This window comes from Quercus robur, chromosome 12 (assembly GCF_932294415.1).
Source record: "Quercus robur chromosome 12, dhQueRobu3.1, whole genome shotgun sequence".
NCBI classification, from domain to species: domain Eukaryota; kingdom Viridiplantae; phylum Streptophyta; class Magnoliopsida; order Fagales; family Fagaceae; genus Quercus; species Quercus robur.
In genome coordinates, this window is record NC_065545.1 from 37693080 (window position 1) to 37717117 (window position 24038).

The 24038-nt window shown below is 33.6% G+C and overlaps 1 protein-coding gene across 1 annotated transcript; it reads right to left on the reverse strand.

Moving 5' to 3' along the window:
- Positions 1 to 18272: 18272 nt before the first annotated feature.
- On the reverse strand, positions 18273 to 19505 carry LOC126708471 (uncharacterized). Its single transcript, XM_050408265.1, has one exon. The coding sequence runs from the start codon at positions 19503 to 19505 to the stop codon at positions 18273 to 18275; it is 1233 nt and encodes a 410-aa protein (XP_050264222.1).
- Between the last annotated feature and the right edge of the window lie 4533 nt (positions 19506 to 24038).

Genomic DNA, 24038 nt, shown 5'->3' on the forward strand with positions numbered 1-24038 from the left:
CTTAATATAGAATTTTTCTAAAGACCAAAATTCGAAATTATTTATACATATTAAATTTTTTGATAAACAAGTGATTTGAAGTACATGAAAAACCTAGACGGTTTTAAAGAACGAGTTATTAAAATCTCACCAGGTTTGATTGTGTTAGGTCCAAATTAAAGTTTCAATTTTGCGCCATGTATCATAAATTATTTATTTTTAAAGAGTTTTATTTCTTAATTTTAGAATTAAATGTGGGACCAAATCATAAATATTCATTCAAATGAGTTATTAAGTACAAAAACCAAAAAGTCTAGAATAAATGAATCGTAAAAAATAAAAATAAAAAGCTTACCAATAAATTTTTTTTTTAAATAGACAATTTACATTTTATACCTAATAATATCCTTACAAATTTTATTTTAAAGAGTTAACAAAATATAAAAATGACTATCAATAGTATTTAAATTATATATATATAAGAATTATATTATGTATGTTATTGTTTATTTTTAAGTATATCCATACATATGCATGAAATTACAAGCTAATAATAATAATAACACAATCAAATTGTCTTTATTTTTCTGTTGATAGAAATAAGAGAACAAATAACGTACTCAAAAATAAAAGTTAAATAACACATAAATTCTTAAATTTATTTTACACAATTCAAAGTTCAATAATGATATCCACACCATAAAAGAAATAAAAAAATATTAAATGTCATGAAACATGTCAAGTGTGAGCCAATAATGTGTGAGAACTAAGAAGATGAGATTTGAGAGTGAAACTAAGAAGCTGAGACAAAAACAATAACATTCAAAACGTTTAGGTTTAATTTGTGTGTGTGTGAGTGAATTTTCAATTGTGAATGGTCCCATTTGGCCAATTTTTGATGTTTTCATATCTTATATTTGTGCCCTGGTAAATAGTGGTGGTGAGCGGGAACCTAGTCTTCATCTCCCTCCATATTATTTTTGGCCTCCCATAATATCTTATATTTTGTATTGGTACCGTACAGTTTTTTTTTTTTTTTGGTTGCATTTATCTCTATTTTAAATTGTATTGTTTTTAGATTTTTTTTCAAAATTAATACTAGTACTAGTTAATAATTTGTCCTTTTGGATTATAAACTCACTTATAAATTCATATTATGTCGTTTTATGTAATTTATTATTTTATAGCAGTCACTTAATTATCATGCTATATTTACAATTATTGTGTTCGCATACCTTTCTCAAAAAAAAAAAAAAAATTTACCATTTATTTATTTTTAATAAATATACAGGTGACAAGATTTCTGATTAAATTGTGAATGATATTTTTAAAATATTGCTTGTATATATAATTTTTTTTTAAAAAAATAGATACAGTATTTTAGGTGCTATTTCTTAGGTTTTTCTCTTAAAATTTAGCTATATGGCTTCTTAAAAAAAATACACTTCCATCTCTCGAGAAAAAATCTACATGACAAAATTTTAAAAGAGAAATCTCAGGAACAACACTTAAATATTGTATCTATGTACTTAAGGCAAAAACACAATTTTGATCCTTACATTTTAAGGTCACAGTCAATTTAAACCCTACATTTTTGTAGCAATCATCCTTGTTATTTTCAACTTATAGTTAATTTAGTCTCTATAGTTAGCTACTAACGGAATATGCTAATGTGGCAAACGGTATGCATTATTGGCACACTTAAAGCTTACGTGACAACTAAAAATAATAATAATAAATGACACGATCAAATAAAAAAGTCAATTCACCAATTAAAAAAAAAAAAAAAAAAAAAAGGAATTCAAATGCTCTTAAACTTGAACATGAATCAGAAAAATCAAACCCAAATCAACTTCCACAAATATTAGTTCTTCAATTTATTTTTCTTTGCACGTCCCAAGCATTCCAACCAAAGTCACACAACACAACTCAATAACTCAAATTGGACTCAACTAAGAAAGAAAAAGAGAAGCCAAATCCAAAGCGAGAAAAAAAAAAATCCATGTAGGCTATGTGCGTGATGAATAGACGATCAAATCCAAAGGGAGAAAAAAGTTTCAAATTTTGAGATTGAAAGAAATGGCAGGAGGAAAGCACAATCGAAACCCAAATCCAAATCCAAGTCCCTAAAATCGGCGATGGTGATTCTAAGAACATATATCGAGTTGACTAGATGGTACACCACGTGGTACCGGCTTTCTACGCCGACGAAGAGCTGGCCGCTCGTGAGAGGATCTTCATTGAGGGATGCGAGGGAAACACTCGCGAGTTCGAAGGAGGATGTTGGATTCGTTTGTGGGTTGGAGGGAAAGGGTAAGCAGGACATGGTTGGCTGATTCAGATGGGATCTTATAGGTATTGGATTTGGTGAACTTTAGAGGAGTTGGGTGGGAATTTAAAATTTTTTGAAGTAATTTTAAAATGGCCTGTTTAATACGTGTGTTTAAACAACAGTTTTCAGTTTTTTTGAAAATATGTGTGGGTGAAAAAATGTGTAATATTGTTTAAAAACTAAAAACATGTACGTGTTTGAACTCGCATACCAAACAGAGCTGAAATTGAGATTATTTTATTTTAGTCTTTTATTCTATGGCTGATTATTCTAATTCTATTTGTTGTTGAGATATGGTATCATTTCAATTTTTCAGCTAGGAAAGAGAGGACAAAGATGGTTGGTAACATGACTTGAATTGTAGAACTAAGATTTGTAGCGATTCTTTCTCAATAAAAAAAATAAAAATAAAAATGAGATTTGTAGCGGTTGATTTGAGTTTACTTTTTCAGGATTTGTGTTGAAATTCAATATTAGATCATCTGAATTTAAAAATAAATAAATAATTTATTTAAAATTAGTGAGTTGATTTTTTTTTCTTTTATTCAGATGTTGACGTAGCATTTATTATTATTATTTTTAGTTGTCACCTAAACTTTAAGTGTGCCAACAATGCACACCATTTGCCACATAAACATATTCAGTTAGTGGTTAACGTAATGACTAAATTGACTACAAGTTGAAAATAACATAGACCAAATTGACTGCTATAAAAATGTTGGGACCAAATTGATTGTAACCCTAAAATGTAGGGACCAAAATGGTATTTTCGCCTATAATTAATGCAAAGTAATTGTCAATTGCAGGTTGATGAGTTACATATACATGAGTTCAATGAACTTGTAACTTTCATTAATATTGGCTTGTCGGTGGATTGTGAATTGTCAAAAGTGGATTATTAATTGTTCAATTATATCACTAATCTATGCATTCCCCTTCTACTGAGTGTATTTAACGAGACCAAGAAAATTATTTAATTAATATTTCCGCTCTTGAGATGCTCACATTTAGTACTTGTAACCTATTAATATCAATGCTCAAACAACTCATAAGAACAATGGATATCTGTTACATGTATATGTGTTCGTAACTTACCAGCATAATTAATGTTACTCCATGTCCCATAACCAACAGCCTATATAACCTCAAGCCAAGGAAGCATAAAGAAAAATAGGAGGAAGGAATAAAAAGACTTGAAGTTGAAAGCTGCAGGTTCATATCAAATGGGGTCAGTTCAACAGAAACTCCTTCTCCTAACACTAGCAATTGCCGTCATGGCAAGCACGCCGGCTTTCGCTTGGTTACATGACGGGGATCCGCTCACACGTTCACCTGAATCAGCCTGGTTATATGACCGGAATCCGCTCACACGTTCACCTGAATCAGAAAGATGTTGGAAGCACATTAAGAGAGTTGAGGGGTGCCAACATGAACTATTTGCAGCGTTTGGCCAAGACAAATTAGACCAAATATTTCTTAGTTTCAAGTGCTGCCAAGCCATCCAAAGGCTTCCCCGGAGATGTGGGATTTGGATTTTCGGGGGCCGAGCATTCGTTCCCTCCTTCGCTACTAATGTCCATGAGTATTGCGCTTTAATTGGTGTCAATACTCCTCGTCCATCAATGGTTCATCATCACCGTGTTCATCATCACCATGTTGATGAGTACCTTAGCTAGTATGGACTATGGATAACATTGATGAAAGAGTTGCTAAGATGAGGCTAGTTGTTTGGAGTAAAATTGCCTTTAAAATGAAATAAATGGAACGGACAAGATTTAGTTCTTAGCACTTAGCGTTCAATATATGAGATTAAGTTCTATAAGAAGTTAGTATAAACTCTTTAGTTTACACCTTCAAATATATTATTTTCAATTAAAGAAATAAAGCATTCAGTGTATGTATAGTAACTTTTTTTTTTTTACCTCTCCTTGGCCGGCCTTAACTAACGTGTTGAAAATTTATAAACCCTTCAAAATCTTGGACTAAAGTTTTATTTGTTGTTATTTTTTATTTTTGTTGCAACTTGCAAAGATGACAAGGAAAAAGAATAGTACGTACTCGTAAATTCTTTTGGTTAGAATGTAATATAACCCGGAAATTAAACATCATGCAACAGTTCCCAACTTCTTTTACTTTATTTATTCTCTCTTTCTCACTATGGCACTATGGCTATTTTTTTTCCTTTTCTTTTTACCCTTTTTCCATCATCTTCTTCACAAATCAGCATGATCGTCCATCCTAGAAATAATTGCTTCGGATTCTAGTCCAGAGTTCTGGCAATTGTTATAATCCAGTACTTTCACTACAAAAAAAAAAAGTCACTATAGGAAAATTTGGCCTATAGCCGCGTTTTCGTAGACAATAAGGTCCACATCAATGATATTTGATTTTGTGTTTGAATTTTTGTTAAGGAAGTGTTTCAAGTTGTTGATTAAAAAAAAAATGATATAAAAGAAATGGGAGTTCTAAGGGTTTATTACTTTTCACCTTTTTTTTTTTTAATAATTACATAGTTGAAAAATAGGAGATTTGAACATTAAATTTTTACTTTGAAAATATTAGAAAGTGCCAACCAGTTGAGTTACAAAATTCTATACTTGAGTTTTGAGGTTTGACAGTATGTTGTGGTTAATTAAATAAAAATTATCAAGAAATAGTTGTTATTCTAATATATCTGTTAATTAATTTGCTTTCGAGTGAGCTCGTCCATAGCTTCAAGAAATTGTAATTTTGTATACAAGCCAAAAATTTGTTATTAAAAAAAATATTTGGGGTAACTCTAAAATAAGTCCTATTGTTGTATCCTTGTGACAAATTAAATCCCATATTTTTAAACGTGTCACTTTAAAATTTAAACTCCACACTTTCTTTTTGTAGGGATAAGGGGCCCCGGAATATATGTTGGGCCTTGGGCATTGTTTGAGGACGCTCTGGTCTGAGGACAAATAAACAGTAATGAAGATGTGAGATTCAGAACTTCATGAGTAAGCTACGAATGAGAGGGTTGGGGAAGGTAAGCTGAGGAGGAGTATCTTCTCGGCTAAACAAAGCAGAGATCAAAAAGTGCATTTTGTCATCCAGAGTGACATTCCAGGAAATTCTGTCGATAAGAATATGCATTATAAACATATACGACAAATGGGAGTTGGGAAATATCTAAAGGAAAGCTGTTACCACCGTATTGAATGCTCTGTAGCTAACTCTCTGGCCACATAAATAAGGAAATGATACCTGAACAGTAGTTTTAAGCCTTACAGCTACTCCCCCAAAGACTTTTAGAAGGTGCTAATGTGACAAGGATCAACACCAACAATCTAATCTACATGTGGGGGGTAGAGATGAAAGGAGAAAGATAGTATAAAATAGAAGGAAGGCCTTGAGAGAGAGGGATCAGAGAATTGAAAGAGAAATATTGTAGCAATAAGAACTGTACTTGTACTCAACTCCTATAATTATATATAAGAATTGATCTCCTCGGATTGTGCCGAGGACAATTTTCTTTAGATAAAACTAGTATATTTTTACTTAATTGTCATTTAAATCCACTATAATTACTACCTAACTCATTAGAGTCTAATTTTCCAACTCACTCTCTACAAATTCATTGTATTGGACTCTTTGGGCCTAGATCCTTTTAACTTTCGGGCTTAGGACTCAAACCGTGTCCTTACACTTTCTTTCTTTCTTTCTTTCTTTTTTCTTTTTTTCTTTTTTTTAACTCCACACTTTCATTGTTGTGACAAATAAACCTCATCCTTTACTTTGTTAGTTATGACTTAATGGTGAGATTAAAAGATAACATAAAATTGCACAACAACATGATTTCTAGTTGATTTGAGACAGAGAAACATGACAGCCACTATTTTTTTTTTTTTTCAGATCTTTGTTAAGAGAGAGAGACTATTTTGGTAGAAATGGTTAGGGTAGAGCTAGTTGTGGTAGAACAAGGTAGAGTTTTATTTAGTAGAATAATAAAACTTAATCGTTATGGTCCGTTTGGATTGAGGAAAGGGAGAGGGGAGCAGAGTAGAGTAGAGTTAGCCCAAAATTAGCCTATTTTTAGCCAAATCTACCATACTCCCCTCCCTCCCCCCTCAATTCAAGTGGACCCTTAGTTCACCTGTGAGTTATTCCTTCTCTCATATTGAGAGATAGAGTAATGTTGTAACTTGTAACTCATGTTTTAGCAAAGAGAACTAGACTTTCTTTTCCTATTTTAGCTTGGATGGAATCTGTTCCTCCAAACATTTCTTCCCTTGTTTCTAATATTAATTCTCTTCCTCCAAACTAGAATTTTTTCTCTTTTAGTTGAATAAAATTTGCAATGTTTTGGTTTCTTTAAAAAAAAAACAAAAAACAAAACCAAAAAAAAAACTTCATACCACATAAAGTGCTAAAAATTTATTACATAATTTTGTAACTTATATTCCATTGTTTTTCAACCAATAATCCTATAACCAGCTTCCACGTAAATGCTCTAACTAGTGTTCTTTTTGGAGAGTTTCAACTTTCAACCTATGATGTTCATTCCTGATGATAAAACACAAACAATATATTTTCACTCAATCTAAATCTTGAATATCATTTATGATTAATCCTTCAATAAATTTCACGAAAATTTCATTTTTGATATACAAAATTATAAATCCGGTTAGAAAATCATGGCTAGCTGGTTTTGCCATAATCTAAAAATCAAATAAATTTTATATTTATTGTTCCACTATTTCAAATATTCTTCTAACAAAAAAAATATATTAGCGTTGCCGATTATAATTTTTTTTTTTTTTTAAACCACCCAAATGCGTAAACAAAAGTTCTAAATTACTCAACCTCAGTCGCTCAAGATCACGTCCTATAATAAGTTCAATATTATTCTAACATATTTTCAAATAAGAAAAATTCAAATAAATTGTTAAGGTGGAGCCAAATAGTAAATGGCAGTACCAAAGTTCCAAACATTTAGCAACTGGGAAGATTCTTATAGGAAATCAGCAAATCTACCATGGCTTGAAGTTCTAAACCTTTCATGTTAGAGCAACCACATCAATCCATCTATAGTCTTTTAAAATAAAAGAAAGTACAAATTTTACATATTTTGAGCAAAAAAACACCAACATCAATGGGTGTAAAAATGTGTAAAGTTGTCTAAAAGTTTCCATGAGCTACAGTAACTGTGTATATTTACACGGTTGCTATAGCTCATTTATCTGTTATTTTAGTATTTGTTTCTCTCTCCTCTCAACTCTCTCAAGCTCACAGCTCTCTCTTTCAACTGTGTATAGTCTTCTCACTCTCACCTCTCTATCATTTCATCTCTCCCTCAATCCACTGATCTCACCTTAGTCCACCGATCAGTCCACAAATCTCACCTCAGGCCACTGATCTCACCGATCTCACTGATCTCACTCACCGCCAATACGATCTCAACAAGCAAATGACGCCATGGTGGAGCTTAGATGGTACGATCTCACTCGCACGAGACCCAGAAACAACGCTGTGGCGGAGCTCTCAGGGACGTGATGTGTGGGTTTTGATGGGTATTGATCCATGGGGTATTGATCAGGTTGATGGTGGGTGTTGATGGGTATTGATCCGTGGGTATTGATCGGGTTAATGGTGGCTGGGATTTTGATGGGTGGATTGAATATTTTGATCGGTGGGTTTTGATCTTGATCGGCTTGTTTTTTCTTGTTCATTGGTGGGTTTTGATGATCTTGCTGCCAATTGGGTGGGTGATGATTTGGCTTGACTGGGTTTCGAGTTGGGTGGGTGATTAATGGGTTTAGGATTGAATGGGTTTCGGATTGAGTGGGTTGGTTTTTCTTGATGATGCTGGTTGGGTGGTGATGATGGTGACTAGGTGTGGAGTGATCGTTGGTAGTGATGGACTGTGGGTCTGTGAGAGAGATGGACAGTGAGGGAGTGACAATCACATGGGATTAGTGAACCATGGGCTAAATGGGATAGGTCCCGACAGGTTAACCTCTCCTCTAGAAGTCCTGCCAGACGACCATTTGTAACTGACAAATGGGTCTAAACTAAGACCGACGGATGGGATTAAGCTCATCCCGATGGATGAAGCAAGCTTATACCAATGAATGGTGACCTGTCGATTGAAACTGCTAGGTCCCACAAGCTCTAATGTGTCCTCCACTTATGGATCCCTATATGGACATAAGTCGCACACCACACTCAAAGATCCTACACGTTCATATCTTCCTTATATGGGAAGAAAAGCCCAAGATCTTGGGACCTTAACTCCGAATCTCCTCTACAAGGAAAAACTCTACATGCAAGGGATCTTTATCAACCCTACACCGCTATATAAAGCACTGGGCCTCTCCTTCCTTGAGTTACGTGCAATTTCCTAACTCTTACACTCGAGTTATTGGAGATTCTTCTATTGCTGACTTAACCTTCGAAGGGTCTTTGGCCAGCATCCTACCAGTGCTCTTTGTAGGTTTCTTACCCTTTTTGTTCTTCAAGTACCCTCCTTGGAACGTTTGTGGATGATCAACTCACTGACTATTTTTGTGCATCATCATAATCCAATATATTTAACAATTATGATTCATACAACGAAAACTTGGAATTTCATAGATATCAATTGTCAATAAAATGCAGCTATCACAAGGTAAATCAACCACCACCATCAACCTTGCAACAAGAAGACAATTTTGAGTCTAAAATGGTTTTAGCTGGAAAGTTGTATCAATAGGTTATGGCTATGGAGTGATATTTGGAATATTTTCAAGATTTGTGGGTACCTAGTTTTGTGGGTCAACAATGTGTACGTAGTTTTTGCTAGTATTTTCATTGTTCAAGAAGGTTTCAAAGGCATGTTGTACCATATTGTATTAATGTTTGCTCTTGGTGTTGGTTTTCTCTTTCCCTTTTAAAGTTTTGCTAATGAATTTTCGTTAGAAATTTGCTTCTGCAAATTGGACTTTGTCCCAAATTTGCTGTGAGAATTCCTTGTATATCTCAAGTTCATTGTTTGTATTAGAATTTTCCTGGTAAATTAAGAACATGACAAGTGGCCCAATGAAGAGCACACAATTGAAAAAATAAAACTGATATGGCAATCCAGGTAAAAGTATTTATAGCCATAAACAATGCTCATCAATCATGATGATGGCAAATAACATTAATCGGATTAAACTTAAACCTCGGAACATTTACAGGATTTTTTTTTTTTTTTTTTTTGAGAAGATTTACAGGAAGTTATTGGCACTAGTAATTTATAGAGTTAAAATCAATCACATTTTGATTATTTCCCTTGGTGTTACTTCTAAGTTCTAACCCTTTTTTCTTTTTTGAGAAATACTTCTAAGAGCAACCACATCAACTCTTACAAAGTCTTGAAAATACAAAAAGTAGCTTATTTTACACATTTTGACCAAAATAACACTCACATCAGTCGGTATAAAATTGTGCATAAATGCACAAGTGCTACAGTAACCGTGCATATATACACGATTACTATAACTTTTCTATACATTATTTTAGTATTATTTCTCTCCCCTCACATTCTCTCCTCCACTTACTCTCTCTCTCTCTCTCTCTCTTCAACTCATAAAAATATTATTTATATAAAATATAGTGTATAATAGATGAATTAATGTGGGTGTTTTATAAAAATAATGGTGTAAAATAAAAATAAATAAAAATAAATAGATTTTTTTGTGTAAAATAGACCGAATCTTTTAGAAGAACTATTGCGGTTGCTCACCCTTGAAACTCAAGAAACATTGGGTTATTAATTAGCTAATTTATTTTTCCGGTGGTGTAACTTCGTACCATCATAAAGTAACTTAACTAGCTAATTTATACCTCCTATTTTTATTACATAATTTGTAACTTACTGCATTGTTTTTCAACCAAAAACATATAAATACCTAGGCCTGGCCTTGCATGTATACGTAGTATAAACCACAATTGTATTTTTAAGGCTTGTAAAGGAAATGGGATCACTTCAACATAGATTTAACTTGATCCTACTGATCTTGGTATTGATAGCAACCACGATTATACCCAACATTCTGGCACGCGATTTGAGAATCTCAGATCCTTCTTTGACTAGATGCTGCAAAATGTTGTATGATCATAAGCTCCGTCCATTTAACAATTGCGGAGTGCTCGCGTATGGAGAAATGGCACCCTACGCCCTTATGAGGTTTAAATGGTTTTGTGATAGACTTGGACTGCGTCCAACTCCGAGTCCAAGTACTACTGATTTGATCTAAAAGAAAAACTTAAATACAGTACCTTAAAGTGTTATTTTTTTAAGTATTTCTTTTAAAATTTCGCTACCTTTACTTAATAAATATAAAGACATTAATAAAACCATCTCGTATCTTTTTCTTTTTTTTTTTCTCTTTTCTTTGCTTCTAAATTTTTGAAGAAATCAAGCTATACTCGCTTCTCTCTCTATTGCACTGAGATATTGGACCATCACTTTTCTGAGTTTTCTCTAAAGTTTCCTTTAGAACCAGAAAGTCAGAGACAAATTCTACCTTCTTTTTTTTTTGAGACCAGAGACAAATTCTACCTTGCTGAACTAAACAAACAGCAATTTCATCCAAGTGGTAGGCAGAAGTTACAGAGGTTGGGTTGAAAACTTTAGAGATGCATTAATTGTCTTATCTCCCTTGCCTTGATTTTGGATGGGAATCCCCATATAGAACAATATTCCCAACAAAATTTTTGGAATTTGGGTTTTCTAAACGTTTTTTTGACACCGTTTTCTTTATGGACTAAAGCTGAACTTTAAAAGAATACCTGAGGAGTAATTCATAAGGTACAGTAAGAGGCAAGTCAGGCAACCCAACAAATTTGGAGGCCTTAGGTGATAGATTTAAAAGAGACTTTTTTGTTATCACTTAAATAATATTTAACTAGTGTTTAATATCATTATTTTTTTTTATAACAAAACTATATTCTTTTTATTTTGTAATATGCTTTTTATTTTTTTGGGAAAATACTAAAACTATAACAAATTTTACTAAAAAAACATTTAGAAACGATATAGTAAAGAATATAATTAGTAACACTTAAAGAAGATAATAAACAAATATTTGAATGAATGATGTTAAGAATATTATAAATTTTACAATATGAAGCTTACAAAGATGCATCACCAATCACAAAAAGTATTTCAAAAATGCATTTAATAAGTTGTTGACGTCTACAAATCATATTAATTATCACATCAATTTGTAAGGTCTTTAAAGTAAAACTTATAGTACCTATTTTTTGCATTTTCCTATCTAAATTATTTCTTGTGATTAATGACATATATTTGTAGGACTCACGTATTTAAAGTTGTATTATCTCTAGTATTACTTAATTATTTGAGACTTCTTAAAAGTACCCAAAAAAATCTATATCTCCAAAAATGTATTTTTTCAAAAAAAATATATTAATTTTTACCCCAAAATTTGGGGGCCTTTCTCTAATAAGGGGCCCTAGGCGATGGCCTAAGTGGCCTAGACCTAGGGCCGGCCCTGGGTACATTATTTAAGTTTTCCTTGATTTTATACCTACCATAAGCAAATAAATAAATTCTGCTAAATTATAAACCAAATTAGTTTTGTTAGCAAGGAGTAAATTGATACCCACTAGAAATGGAATTAGGATTTCATTTTTACAGGCAAATGCATGAACCGAAAAATTTGTAACATTCCAGAATAAATAAATATATATATATGTAAGGACCCGTTTCACAGTCCAAGCCCAAGTTGTAGGATCTTGGTCCAGTGAGCCCAGTACAATGAATTTGTAAAGAGTGTGTCAAAGAATTAGGTCTTAGTGAGTTGGACAACGGCCAATACTAAATTAAATGACAATCAAACACCAATAAGAGATCCTGATATCAATGGACTTATAGTCCAAGAAGGTCTCACTTTTATAAGTTGATCACAATTGGGTACAAATACAATTTAGATTGCTACAGTGCTTTCTTTGATCAAATTTCCAATCTCTTTCTCATGGAGGGTCTCTCACATTATATAGCTCCCCTTGGACCGTCTTAATCCTACACTTGTTGATCATCTGAGCCCTTACTTGAGTACCTGTCCCATTGAACATCCTTTTTGGTTTTCTGTGAGTTGTGGTAGCCAAGGCAGCACTATTCAAAGGTCTTCTCCACATAAATGCGACCAGAAAAGTAGCTGCAATGCATTTAATGTGGTGGTAGCAGCTTTCCCTTAAATATTTTTGGGTTTCCTTCCTTCTCGTATGTTCATGAGGCACATCCCTATCATTGGAGCTTCTTGGAAGGTCACTTTAATTGCTAAAATACATACTTGAGCTGCATTCATCATATCTGAGGAGGAGTTCCTCCTCGGACCACTTTCCTCCTCGGACCACTTTCCATTCGTTCCTTACTCATGAGACTTTAAATTGGAACTCCTAGTAATTATTTGTCCCTTCTCAGACCATTCAACATCTTCGGATCAAGCTCAAGGCCCAATATATGATTATGAGCCCTTATCCCTACAATATATATATATATATATATATATTAAGAATAAGACTAAATTAATACATGAAGATTCAAACTAATATATATTTTTAGTATTAATAAAATATAAATAAAAGAAAACACACAAAATAGCTGTTTTTTTTTTAAGTTACATTTTCACTGACTCAATCTAAATCTCGAATATCATTTATGATTGATCCTTTATTAAATTTCACAAACAAAAACAATTCATTTTTGATAAATAAAATTAAATATCCCATTAGAAAACCATAGTTGCCTTTGCCATAATCTACAAATTAAATAAATTTTATATTTATTATCTCACTAGTTCAAATATTCTTCTAACCAAAAAAAAAAAAAAACTAATTAGTGCCACCAATTTAAAATTAGAAAAAAAAAATGGAGTAAAAAAGAGAATAGGGATTTATATCATGTGGCGATGAGGTTTATTGTTGAGACTAGTAGAAAAGCTCTTATTGAGATGGTTATAATAGATGAATTATCCTTTAAATTTGTAGAAAATGATGGGTTTAGAAGATTTTGTAATGTCTTACAACCAAACTTTCAAAGAAACCTTGAGAGGCCATATGGTTTGCCTTACTAGTAGAAAAGCTCTTATTCAGATGGTCATAATAGATGCGTTATCCTTTATATTTATGGTAAATGATAGGTTTAAAAGATTTTGTAATATTTTGCAACCAAACTTTTGAAGAAAACTTGAGAGGCTATAGGGTTTGCCTCGCCAACAATGCATGGATTTCAATACAAAATCCTTGTTACATATGTGATGCCACATATCTGTGGTTATAATTCAGTGGTAATAACATCATTTGTTATGCTCCATATTTACGGTTTGAACCCCACCTCTCCTTCCCCCACTATCTATTTATCAAAAATAAAAATGATAATGCTAGTTCAAGAGCCTTTTATACTTGGATTTTCAAAGCTGGGTGGAGTTCCTCTTATCAATTGTTGGAAAATACTAAAAAAGTTGATAAGAAATTCAAGTGATTGAAAGATGACAACCCAAGTTATCTTGCCCGCTTATTTGTAGTTTTGTACTTGATCCCAAAGAAAGTCGACTTATTTGTAGTTTTGTTTTTCGACTACAAAACTCATATAGAATGCAATACAGAACTCAATTCAGTAACTCGGAATCAAAACAAGATAAGTCAGCATAATTAAATCGGGTCCATGAAAACAACAGTCCCATAGAGGTTGGTAGTTAGCACTGAAAACCAACAGTCCTTCACAGTGCAACACTGCGACTACTATCCTCACCTGACAATCAGAACCATACTATGTTCCTTGTTATGGCATTAACTCTACCTCTTAAGCTCGGCTTTAAGGAATGTGCTTCTGATAACGCATGGAGTCCTCACTTCTGGTTGACCAATCCAAACATATAATTATGCTCGGCATAAATTGTGAATGTTTCCAATGCATGCACAAGTTCTACATATCCACTTGCACTCCTAGTATGTTCCAAGGTCCGGGCTATGGCTGGAACATCAACCAACTCAATAAAATCTGGCTTCCTATTATGTTTCTAATAGGACCATACAAAACTTTCTTCCCTCCACGTGTTATGGGCTACTGCGTTTCCATTTGGAAAAATCCTGGTCTCATTAAGATGAGGATCCCTACTGCCACAACTACGGTTGCAGCTTCACAACCATCTGTTGTTTCTCTTCTCAATCAACTGCCAAAACACCCTGCATAAACAATTTTTTTCCGGGAAAACAAACTTTTTCCATTTTCTCTTGAGCGGCTATAAATGGGCAGGTGTGCAATAACTTGAGAGAATAATACAACTAACTCAGCCGAAAGAGACTGGACAAAAACATGCATGAGCTCCCCAACTTGGATAAGCAAGAATACAATGAAACACAAACTACTGTATACATATTGAAATTATGTGGGTAACTTGGATTCATATGGTGTTAAATCTAGTCAAACTAGATTTAACTCGATGAATTTCTAGACATGTTAATATTTGACTTTGGAGAGAAAAGAAAACACCATCAAGGAACCTCAATTTGACAGGCATTGAAGTTAAGCCTCCGTGTGTTTCGACATTAGTACTTCTAGAAAATGAATCAGTTTCCAAAAAAGAATTTTCTAGAAAACTTTCTCATTTTCCCATATTTGGTAGCAATCTTAAAATAAGTTGAAAAACTATCTTTTGACTTTCCTTATTTAGCTTAGCTCTGGAATTTAGCTCTATTTTATCATTAAAAAAAAAAAAAAAAAAAAAAAAAAAAAAAAAAACCTCTATCTTACGCCAAGCTAAATAAGAGAAGTCAGAAGATAGTTTTCCTTTAACCCATTTTTTTTTATAATACCAAACACGGAAAACTATCTTCAGATAAGATTTTTCATTGAAACAAATCGAATGACGTTTTCCAGCAATGACCATGAGGCCTGGTATAGGGGATTTCTATCATTTAGAAAAACATAGACATGCAAACTTCAAATTTCGTATAGAACCTGTCTTCTTTATTATTTATCGTTCAGTAGCAGGAAAATAGTGTGGTTCCTTGAGGACATGAGGACAAGTTGAGTTAAAGATACACAAAAATGGGAGGAAACTCTTAAGGTTATAATTTGCCAATCACCCCCCTTTTTCCTATACTGAAGAGCAAAGATCTCACTATCAATTAATCTAAAAATCCAAATGAAGTCTAGGAATTGTCAGCAAGTGGTCCACAAAACTGGGGAGGAGGGTAAGAGAAAGGAAAAATTGAATCACTTGTATATTCTCTGGCTTTCACTCTTTTGGGTCAATCAACTTCTTGAATAATGCCCATGCTCACCAGATCCAAACTCCTCTGATCACAACTTTGACTAAATAGTAGCAAGCAATTGATCAATACGGACAGTAATGAAGTATTTTAAGGAAGGCCGAAATACCATTTCTCATAGAAATCTTTAAATCAATCTCTAAATAATTTTGTGAGCCAATCTTCTTTAGAGAGAAGTAATAATTATATTTTACACACGCACATAAGCAGATCTATTTTTACCCCACTAAACTTGATTGCTTTATAGGGTTGCCCAACTCAACTGAAGACTGAACATGTATTGCATGCTCAAGTTGCATAATTATAGGCATAGAAAAGGTTACTTATCAGGAAAACAAAAGGGAGGTTAGAAACCTAATAAGCAAGAGAGAATATGGCAAACCTTTATGACCGACGAAGATCGAACTTCAATGGAGTTGCCTAACTCCAATTCATTTTAATTTTTTAATTTATTTAAGTGTTAAAGGGAATTTTGGTAATTTATGCTTTCTGGACATGGGTTGCAGTCTGGGTCTATTGGGTCTTATTTTGGGTTTTGATTATGTTATTAGGTTTTATTTGTGAGTTTAGTTATTTAGTTTAAGCCTAGTCATCACAGCCCCGATTAGCGTTAGCCTGTTAGGTATATTTATCCATTTATATGAATGTAATGATTTGATATATTTTCTAAATTTTCTGTAATTATGAAAGTTCTTTTTTTAAGGTTTGTATGATTCAACCTTCTCCGTGTGTAATTCCAAGGAACTCTTAAGTGTGATGGCTCTAGTTTCATTCTTCTTCTTTTTTCACTTCTCTGTCCTTAAATTTCCAGCAACTTGAAATCTTGCAACTAAACATTTATTTGTTACTTTTGAAACCCTAGACCACCTTTCCATAAAATAGCCCCAAAGAATCTACAAAAGGGCAAAATACTGTTCTCCATTCATTGTTCACACTTCACAACTCTGCAAAAGCAAACCAAACCCTACGTTTTCCCTTTCTGTTTTATACATGAATCCTGCTATTTCTATATTCCCTAATATTTTCTAGCCCTTTTCCCACCTATAAAACCCTAATCTTTGACATCACAAATCCAACAAACCTCCTGCAGGTTAACTCCATCAACCCAATCTGTCAAGATAAAAACCTTTGTTCTATTGTCCTACGTCACTAACTTAACTAAGGGGTAACTTTTTCTTCTTCTTTTTTGAGAGAAACTAATGGATAACTTAGGAAATAAGTTTGCAGGATTTCATTTAGATAATTTACATCTTAGGAAAGAAGTGGAGTGAAGAAAAGTTAAATGACTTCCAATTTAAATACCTAAATAAGCTGTGGAGAGAAGAGAGGTGGAAAGAAATTACTTTTATCTGGTCCTCAGAGAGAAATAAAGTGAAATGTTTGGGTACAACAATTATAGCACAACTTAAAAACTACTCAAAAGTCACAACCCAAAAGAACCATCAACTGAAAACCCAAAAAAACCAGCTTCTGTAAACAGAAATTTCTAAGTCAGTTTTTTCCCTATATCAACCCTAGGTCTCCTACCTCCCATTGTGTATGTCACAAGCTCAGTAGCCTCCAATGAATCACCCAATGAAAAAAGCCAAACAGACATGTCTAAGTCATTATTTTCCCTACATCACCAACACAACCCGTCAATGATGTAAAAGATTTTGTTCTTTCTCATCTTTTAGCTGTAGGTAACTTTAATTTTACTTTATTTAACAAAGCAATGGCTCCATCCAGTGAGATAATTAGACTTGCTTAATTATAAACAATGGCATCAAAGCAACACTACTATTTTCTTATTTAATTTTTAAGCTTCTTTAGTGAGGAAGAAACAATAAAGTTTTAAGAACCTCTGAGGTTCCTACAAGAAAGGATAATGTTGACTTATCACTTTATCAGCCTCAAATCCTGGACTGAGTTTGAAAAGCCTAACAAGCATCAGAATTCTTCAATTGATCAAGATAGGGTATTACAAACCTTCTTGTCAATTTTTATTATATAAATCAATAACCATTTTTTTAATAGATTGAGAAATAAATCAATTTGCCATGTATAATGCTATCAACATGTTCAAAATCATCCAGAACTGTTGAGCCATTGTTGCTAATTTATACTTGAAAAGGACACAGAACAGAACATAGTCCACAAGGATTTAACCTCTTCTTCTTCTTCTTACAACAAGTGGGGGGAGGGGGGATTCAAACAAGGTTCTCCTCCATGAGAGGGCCAGACAATACTGGCCAATCTAAGTTCCCCTTCAAACTATAAATAGGGCATTGACATTGGCTTTCACCCATTCACTACGATACATACAAAAAATTTCATAGAACTCTATTAAGACTGATTGCTAAGCTAACTATTAAACACCTCACCCAAAGACCAAAGTAGCCAACTTAAGATTCATAAATCAAAGTAGAAGAACTGCAAAAGGTCAAAAGAAAAATTAAACTGTTCCAAACACTTGAAGTAAAGGTACATGAAATCAACAGAGGAGAGCTCACAAAGCATTTGCAATACTCTGTAACTAAGTTAAACTACTCCAATCAAACCTTATCTATGCAACTTCACTGCATTGAGTAGAAGGCCTAGGTCATGCTAAAACAAAAGGTAGATTATATACATTCCAAGTTTACAATGCAAAGCAACCAAATTGAGCATTGCAAAAATATTTCAAACCTTGCTACAAGGAAGCCGCCTTTATCGCCCTCTGCAATTCAGATTCTACATCACTCACCCGGTTTGTGGACTTCTTTGATTCCCTTTGTCCATTCTCTTCTCCGCCACTCTTCTTGCTCCTCCACCGCTCAAACTCGCTAGAACTCTCACTAGTAGGTGGCAACACCTTCTTTCCGATAACATCACTCTCTCCATGGAAATTTTTCACAGAAATTCCCAATCTCATCTCCTCCAAACTCTGCTTCATCTCTCTATTTTCCTTCTCCAAAGATTCCAAATCCCTTCTCGTCCAAAAGCACATTCCCTTCAACAATTCCAAATCACCTACATTGTTCTCACCACTGTTCTTCACTACCTCCTTCACCTCCTCAACCCTTTCTATACCAATCTTATTCACACTCAAGTAAGGCATTGTCTTTCTCAAATCAGCTGGAAAATTCACGCCCCATCGCATATTCACTGTTAGCCTTTTGGTCACTGGAAAAACCGTTCTTGCCATAACAGCAACTCCATGCAAAATCCCATCTTTCCCACTATCCTTCAAAGCCAATTGCCTCTCTGACACAAGCCCAATTCCAGAATTTAAATCAACCCCACAATTCTTCAAAGATTTAGGATTTGTAAATCCATCTTTGCGACTACAAGGCTCCAATTTCAGCTCCTGCCAAACAGATAACTCCTCTGACACAAACCCACTTCCAAGCTTGCCATTTGAAAATGACCCAGAATCAAAACTGACCACACCATTGGAGTAAGACCCAGAATTCACTTCAATACCACCATTGGAGGAAGACCCAGAAACCTGATTAGAAGAAGGGTCAGAAAAAGTCGATCTTTTAAGGGAAAAGTGACCCAATTGGGGCTTGAAATGGAGAGAGAAAGTGGGGATGGGAGCGTTTGTTGGGGAAAGGGAGAAATTGGCAGAAAAGACAAGAGGGGAGTTGTGTGGAGAGCCAAAGAGGCCAAGGCCAGACTTAAGGGAGAGAGAGAAAGGAGAGGATACAGTAGTGGTGGTAGGAAAATAGGAGAGCTTGAGAGAAGGACCAGAGGGAAAGTTGGTGGAGAGTGAAAAGGAGAGGTCTGAGGAGGAGCTGGTGGTGGATGTGGTGGTGGTGGAGATGAAAGGTTGGCTGAATATGGTAATGGGTAATTTGGCTTTGAGGATTGGGTTTTGATTTGGGTTTTGGTTTTGGTTATGGTGGTTGGGGTTCTCTTGAAACTTGAGGGAGAGCTTCATGTCTTGTGGGGCTGTCAGTGTTTGTGTGGGTAAAGACTGGAGAGTAAGGAGTTTAAAAAGGGTATGTGGAATGAGATGAAATAGTCAATAGTGGCTTACTCTACAGATGTGCGATGTGAATTTATGATTGATCAAAGAAAGTCAAGTGAAAAACTCGGGAGCAGTAGCTTTTTTTTCTTTTTTTTTGATAAGGGGATGCTTTTACTCTTAACAAAAAATCTGCGCGCACCAATACCGTTGCAGCTATTCTGAGCCTTAAAATTAGAAAATAAAAAATAAAAACCTTATTTGAACTTTGAACTTGAGATTTTTATTTTAAAGTAAAAATTGGTTGACCTACCGCAATGCTTATTTGGTGTAATAGTCACTTTACATGTGTTTGTGAGATGTGGGATAAAAGTTGAGGAGTTTCACGTATATATACACTTAAATTAGACTAAAGTAAAATTTTTATTTTGTATAAAAAAAATTAAAAAAAAAAAACTAGTTGACTTGATATTTCATAAAAATTAAGTAACTATTTTTTTGTTTTTTAAAAGAATCAAAACGACCATAAGGAGCCTATGTGAGACTGGTAGGCTATTTACAAATAAGAAAATATTTACGTACACAATATTTTCACAATATTTTCACAACAAATCATAGATGATAAGTATTTCTCAAAAAAAAAATTATAGATGGTAAGTTGCTATTAATTCTAATTTGAATTCATAACTTAATTTACTATTTTATCCGCCTGTAACAACCAATAACAACCTACCACCTATGATATGTTGTGAAAAATATTGTGGACATAGCATTTTTTTTTTTTTGTAACAAAATGAGATTTTTCAAAAACTATATAAAAAATGCTTATTTAAAATTCCTACAAAGTTAGATTAATATTTTATACAATTAATAAATTTGATTTAGTTGTGATATTATTTATAAGAAATCTTCCCTTGGATTGGACAAAGGACGGTTGTGATATGTTTTTCATTTTGGTTATTATCTTAACTCATGTCTTTGTCTTATTTTAAACTTTTTAAGCTCTAGCAGCCAAAAAAAAAAGCTCTCTTAAAAAGTAACCACAACAGTGCAACCATTTTACATTTATATTTATATTGTTAAAAACACCATGTCTACACAAAGAAATTTTGGCTCCAGTTTTAAAAGTTTTCCAACCACAAAAGCAAAACTTTAAAAAAATATATATATAGTTCTATGAGAAAGTTAGGGGAAAAAAAGACTTAATAAATACACAACAAATTTAAATATTTTTTTTCCTACTACTAAAAATCTTGCACATCATCTGGTGTCAAATTTTGTTGTCAAAACTACTTTTGTGTCTCTAGACTTTCTCTTTAAGAATGATGGTGTGTTCAATAAAAGACTAAAAGATAGAAAAAGAAAAATAGTTAAAAGTAAAGACTCCAAATACTTGGTCCAAAGAAAGTCTAAAGATATGACTACGGGTGTTCATGAAATTGATCAAACTGCACGGCCACACATAAACCAATCAAAATTACCTATAAAATGGAGAAACCGAACCGCATCACAAGTGGAAGTGAACCGTACTACAACACACAGTGTGGTGTGGTGTGTAGTTTTATGATCAGAAAACCACACAAAACTGCACCACACCTATATATATATATATATATATATATATATATAGACTATACAAATAAGTGGTCAGCCCACTGAGCCCAGCATTAATGCATTTCAATTTTACATTAAAAACGGCTTCATTTTGGTTAAATACAAATCAAAAGTCCAAAATCTCATTCACTTCTCCATCTTAATCTCACTCTTCGCTCCCGATACCCTCTCTCACTGTTAGTCTCTCTCAAGTCTCACACCCACTAATCAAACCCTAACTGTCGCACCTTGTTTAAGGGTTATAATTGTGTATGGTTTACTGTCGTAGATTATTTTTATGTTTTCTATATATGTGTAGCACTTTTAGTTTAATGTTAATCTGTGATGAGATTTTTTTTTTTTTTTAATTTACTATCATATTATCATGGTTATTACTTATTAATAGTAAACTAGTAATTGGTGTTTATAATACTTGTTTTTTCTTACAGGTTTTTGTTTTGTGTTAAAAGCTACTGAGTTATTGACTGTGTAGTTTGTGACCCTGTCATTGTTAGGCACAATCTTTTACAAGGAAAAAATAAAAAATAAAAGCTTTGGGCTAGTCCAAACCAACCCAACAAGTGTTGATTAGGAAAAGTCAATCTAGAATAAAGAAAGACTAACCTAATGGTTTAAAATTCAGCCCAAAACAAAGGAAAAATTAGTTTTGGGCTAGGCCAATCCAGCTCAAAATTTTGAAAAATATACCAGTCCAAAACCAATCAAACCGCACCTTGTACACTGCATTGAACCGCACCGCAACGCACATGTAACCACAAAACTAAGGTGTTGTGTAATGATGGTTTTGGTCAAACTGCACTGCAAAGTGTGGTGTTAAAAATGACCTAAAATCGTACTGAACTGTACTGTGAACATCCTAAAATATGACAAATTGCTAGTAGTAAATTAAATAAATAAATAAAATATTTTAGTGATAGGTCTAAGAACTAATAAAAGTTTGTCAACTTAACAAGTGTGAAAATAGTTGACAATTTTTATTTTTTTATTTTTTTATTTTTTTGTGTTTTTAGGATTACTCCTTAGTCCAACATCCAGTGCAAGATGGATAGAGAAAATTCGTAGAAATTGAAGCTTTGCTCTTACCTTAGGTGCAAGGGACGACTACTAAAGGGAACTTTCAAGAGACAAATTGATTGAGAGAGAGAGGATCAATATAGCGATGACCTTGATTTATTAAAGAGATAATATTTCAAGTACTAATGAATTTGAGCACTGTACCAACATTCAGGTGGCCTAGTTGGTAAGACACTAGGCCAACGAGTCTCAAGACTTGGGTTCGAGCCTCAACAACTAGCTATGTATTAGTGCTCCTTATATCTCATCTCTATTCCAAATGGTCCAAAAAATAATAAGTGAGCTTTTCACAGATCGGGAGTATGGAGTCTCGCTCGGGAGTGAGTAGGGTGCTATTATGGTCATGCCCAGGTAGGGAAGCCACATTTGTCGCCCCCCTCAACCCATATTTTTAAACCAAAAAAAAAAAAAAAAAAAAAAAAAAAAACAACAACAACAACAACTTGAGCACTGTATTGAGAAAGAGACAAAAATCTAAGAGAGTTTGTGCAATTTTTCTATTTCAATGTATGGGAAACTCTAAGTCTAAAACTCACACACACAAGAGAAATGCGAAATACAAACTCTTATATGGGGAAAGAGAGATAGATAATGCACATCCCAAATTTTCATATTTTATTTTTTAACAAAAATATTGTAAAAATGTTGTAGACATAACATTTCTCTTTTTTAAAATCTCAATACTTTTTTTTTCTTTTTTTCTTTTTTGAGATCACAATACATTTCTTTTAATGAACACTTTATCGGTTAATATTTGATATATATATATATATATATTACGGATTATTACGTGGAATTTTAAAAAAAAAAATTTTGGGGACACCATTTTATCCATAAGTGATTAGTTTATATATCATATAAAGATAACACTTTACCCAAAAGCTTAAGGCTATGAGCTAGGACTAAGAGCACTCACATTTGGCTCAACAAACCAGATAATAACTAAACCCTCCAAAATAGCTCCACCTCCACCCCATATTCAATAAACCTTTGAGCCAAACTAATTTATGAACACTAATTCAATACATCTATTATGTTACTGTAGCTCAATATCCCATTTTTTTAATAAATATTTTCCCTCTTTCTCTTGCTGTGCGCGCATGTGTGCGCGCAGAGCCATAGATTCGTCTCTTTCTGATTTTAAATGCATTGAGGCTGGCAGTTGGATCATGCTCATATTTTAGTGAGTTTACTAGGCCCCATACGTGGGGTTGTGAAGGAATCCATGTGTTTCTCTGCTCTAGAGGAAATAGGGTTTTTTAACCTATTCTCCTGTTATACTGTAGAATTAAGGGTGAGAAATGTTTGTATCCTTGGAGTAACTAGCTTACATCCAAGGTTTGTAGGGCTTTGTTTCTTGGGGATCTGGGAAACAGTGAGCGCTTAGAGTTTTTGTTTGATAGTATTTCCAAATGGACGACCTCTCAAACAGGTGGAACAAGCTATCACTCTCAGAACGTGAAGGAGGTGAGTTTAAATTCCAGGCGCAATACAAATCACAGGAATTCTCAATTGTGGCTAAGTTCTTCACGCCTAGAATTATGAATGTGGAGGCAGTGGCACGTACTTTCAATCCTATTTGGGGATCTAAGAATGGGTTTCAGATTCAAAACCTTGGAGGCCATAGATTGCTATTCATTTTCGATAATAAAGCAGATGTCGATAGGGTTCTCCAAAATGAACCATGGAGCTATGATAAGCATGTAGTGATACTCCAGTTCTACAATAAAACCCTTCCTTTACGAGATTTGGTCTTTAGAGAATCCCTCTTTTGGGTCCAAGTGCATGATATTCCAATCACTTATATGAACCAAGCTA

Coding starts and splice junctions, on each gene's coding strand:
- LOC126708471 (XM_050408265.1), bottom strand. CDS start 19,505: ATGAAGCTCTCCCTCAAGTTTCAAGAGAACCCCAACCACCATAACCAA.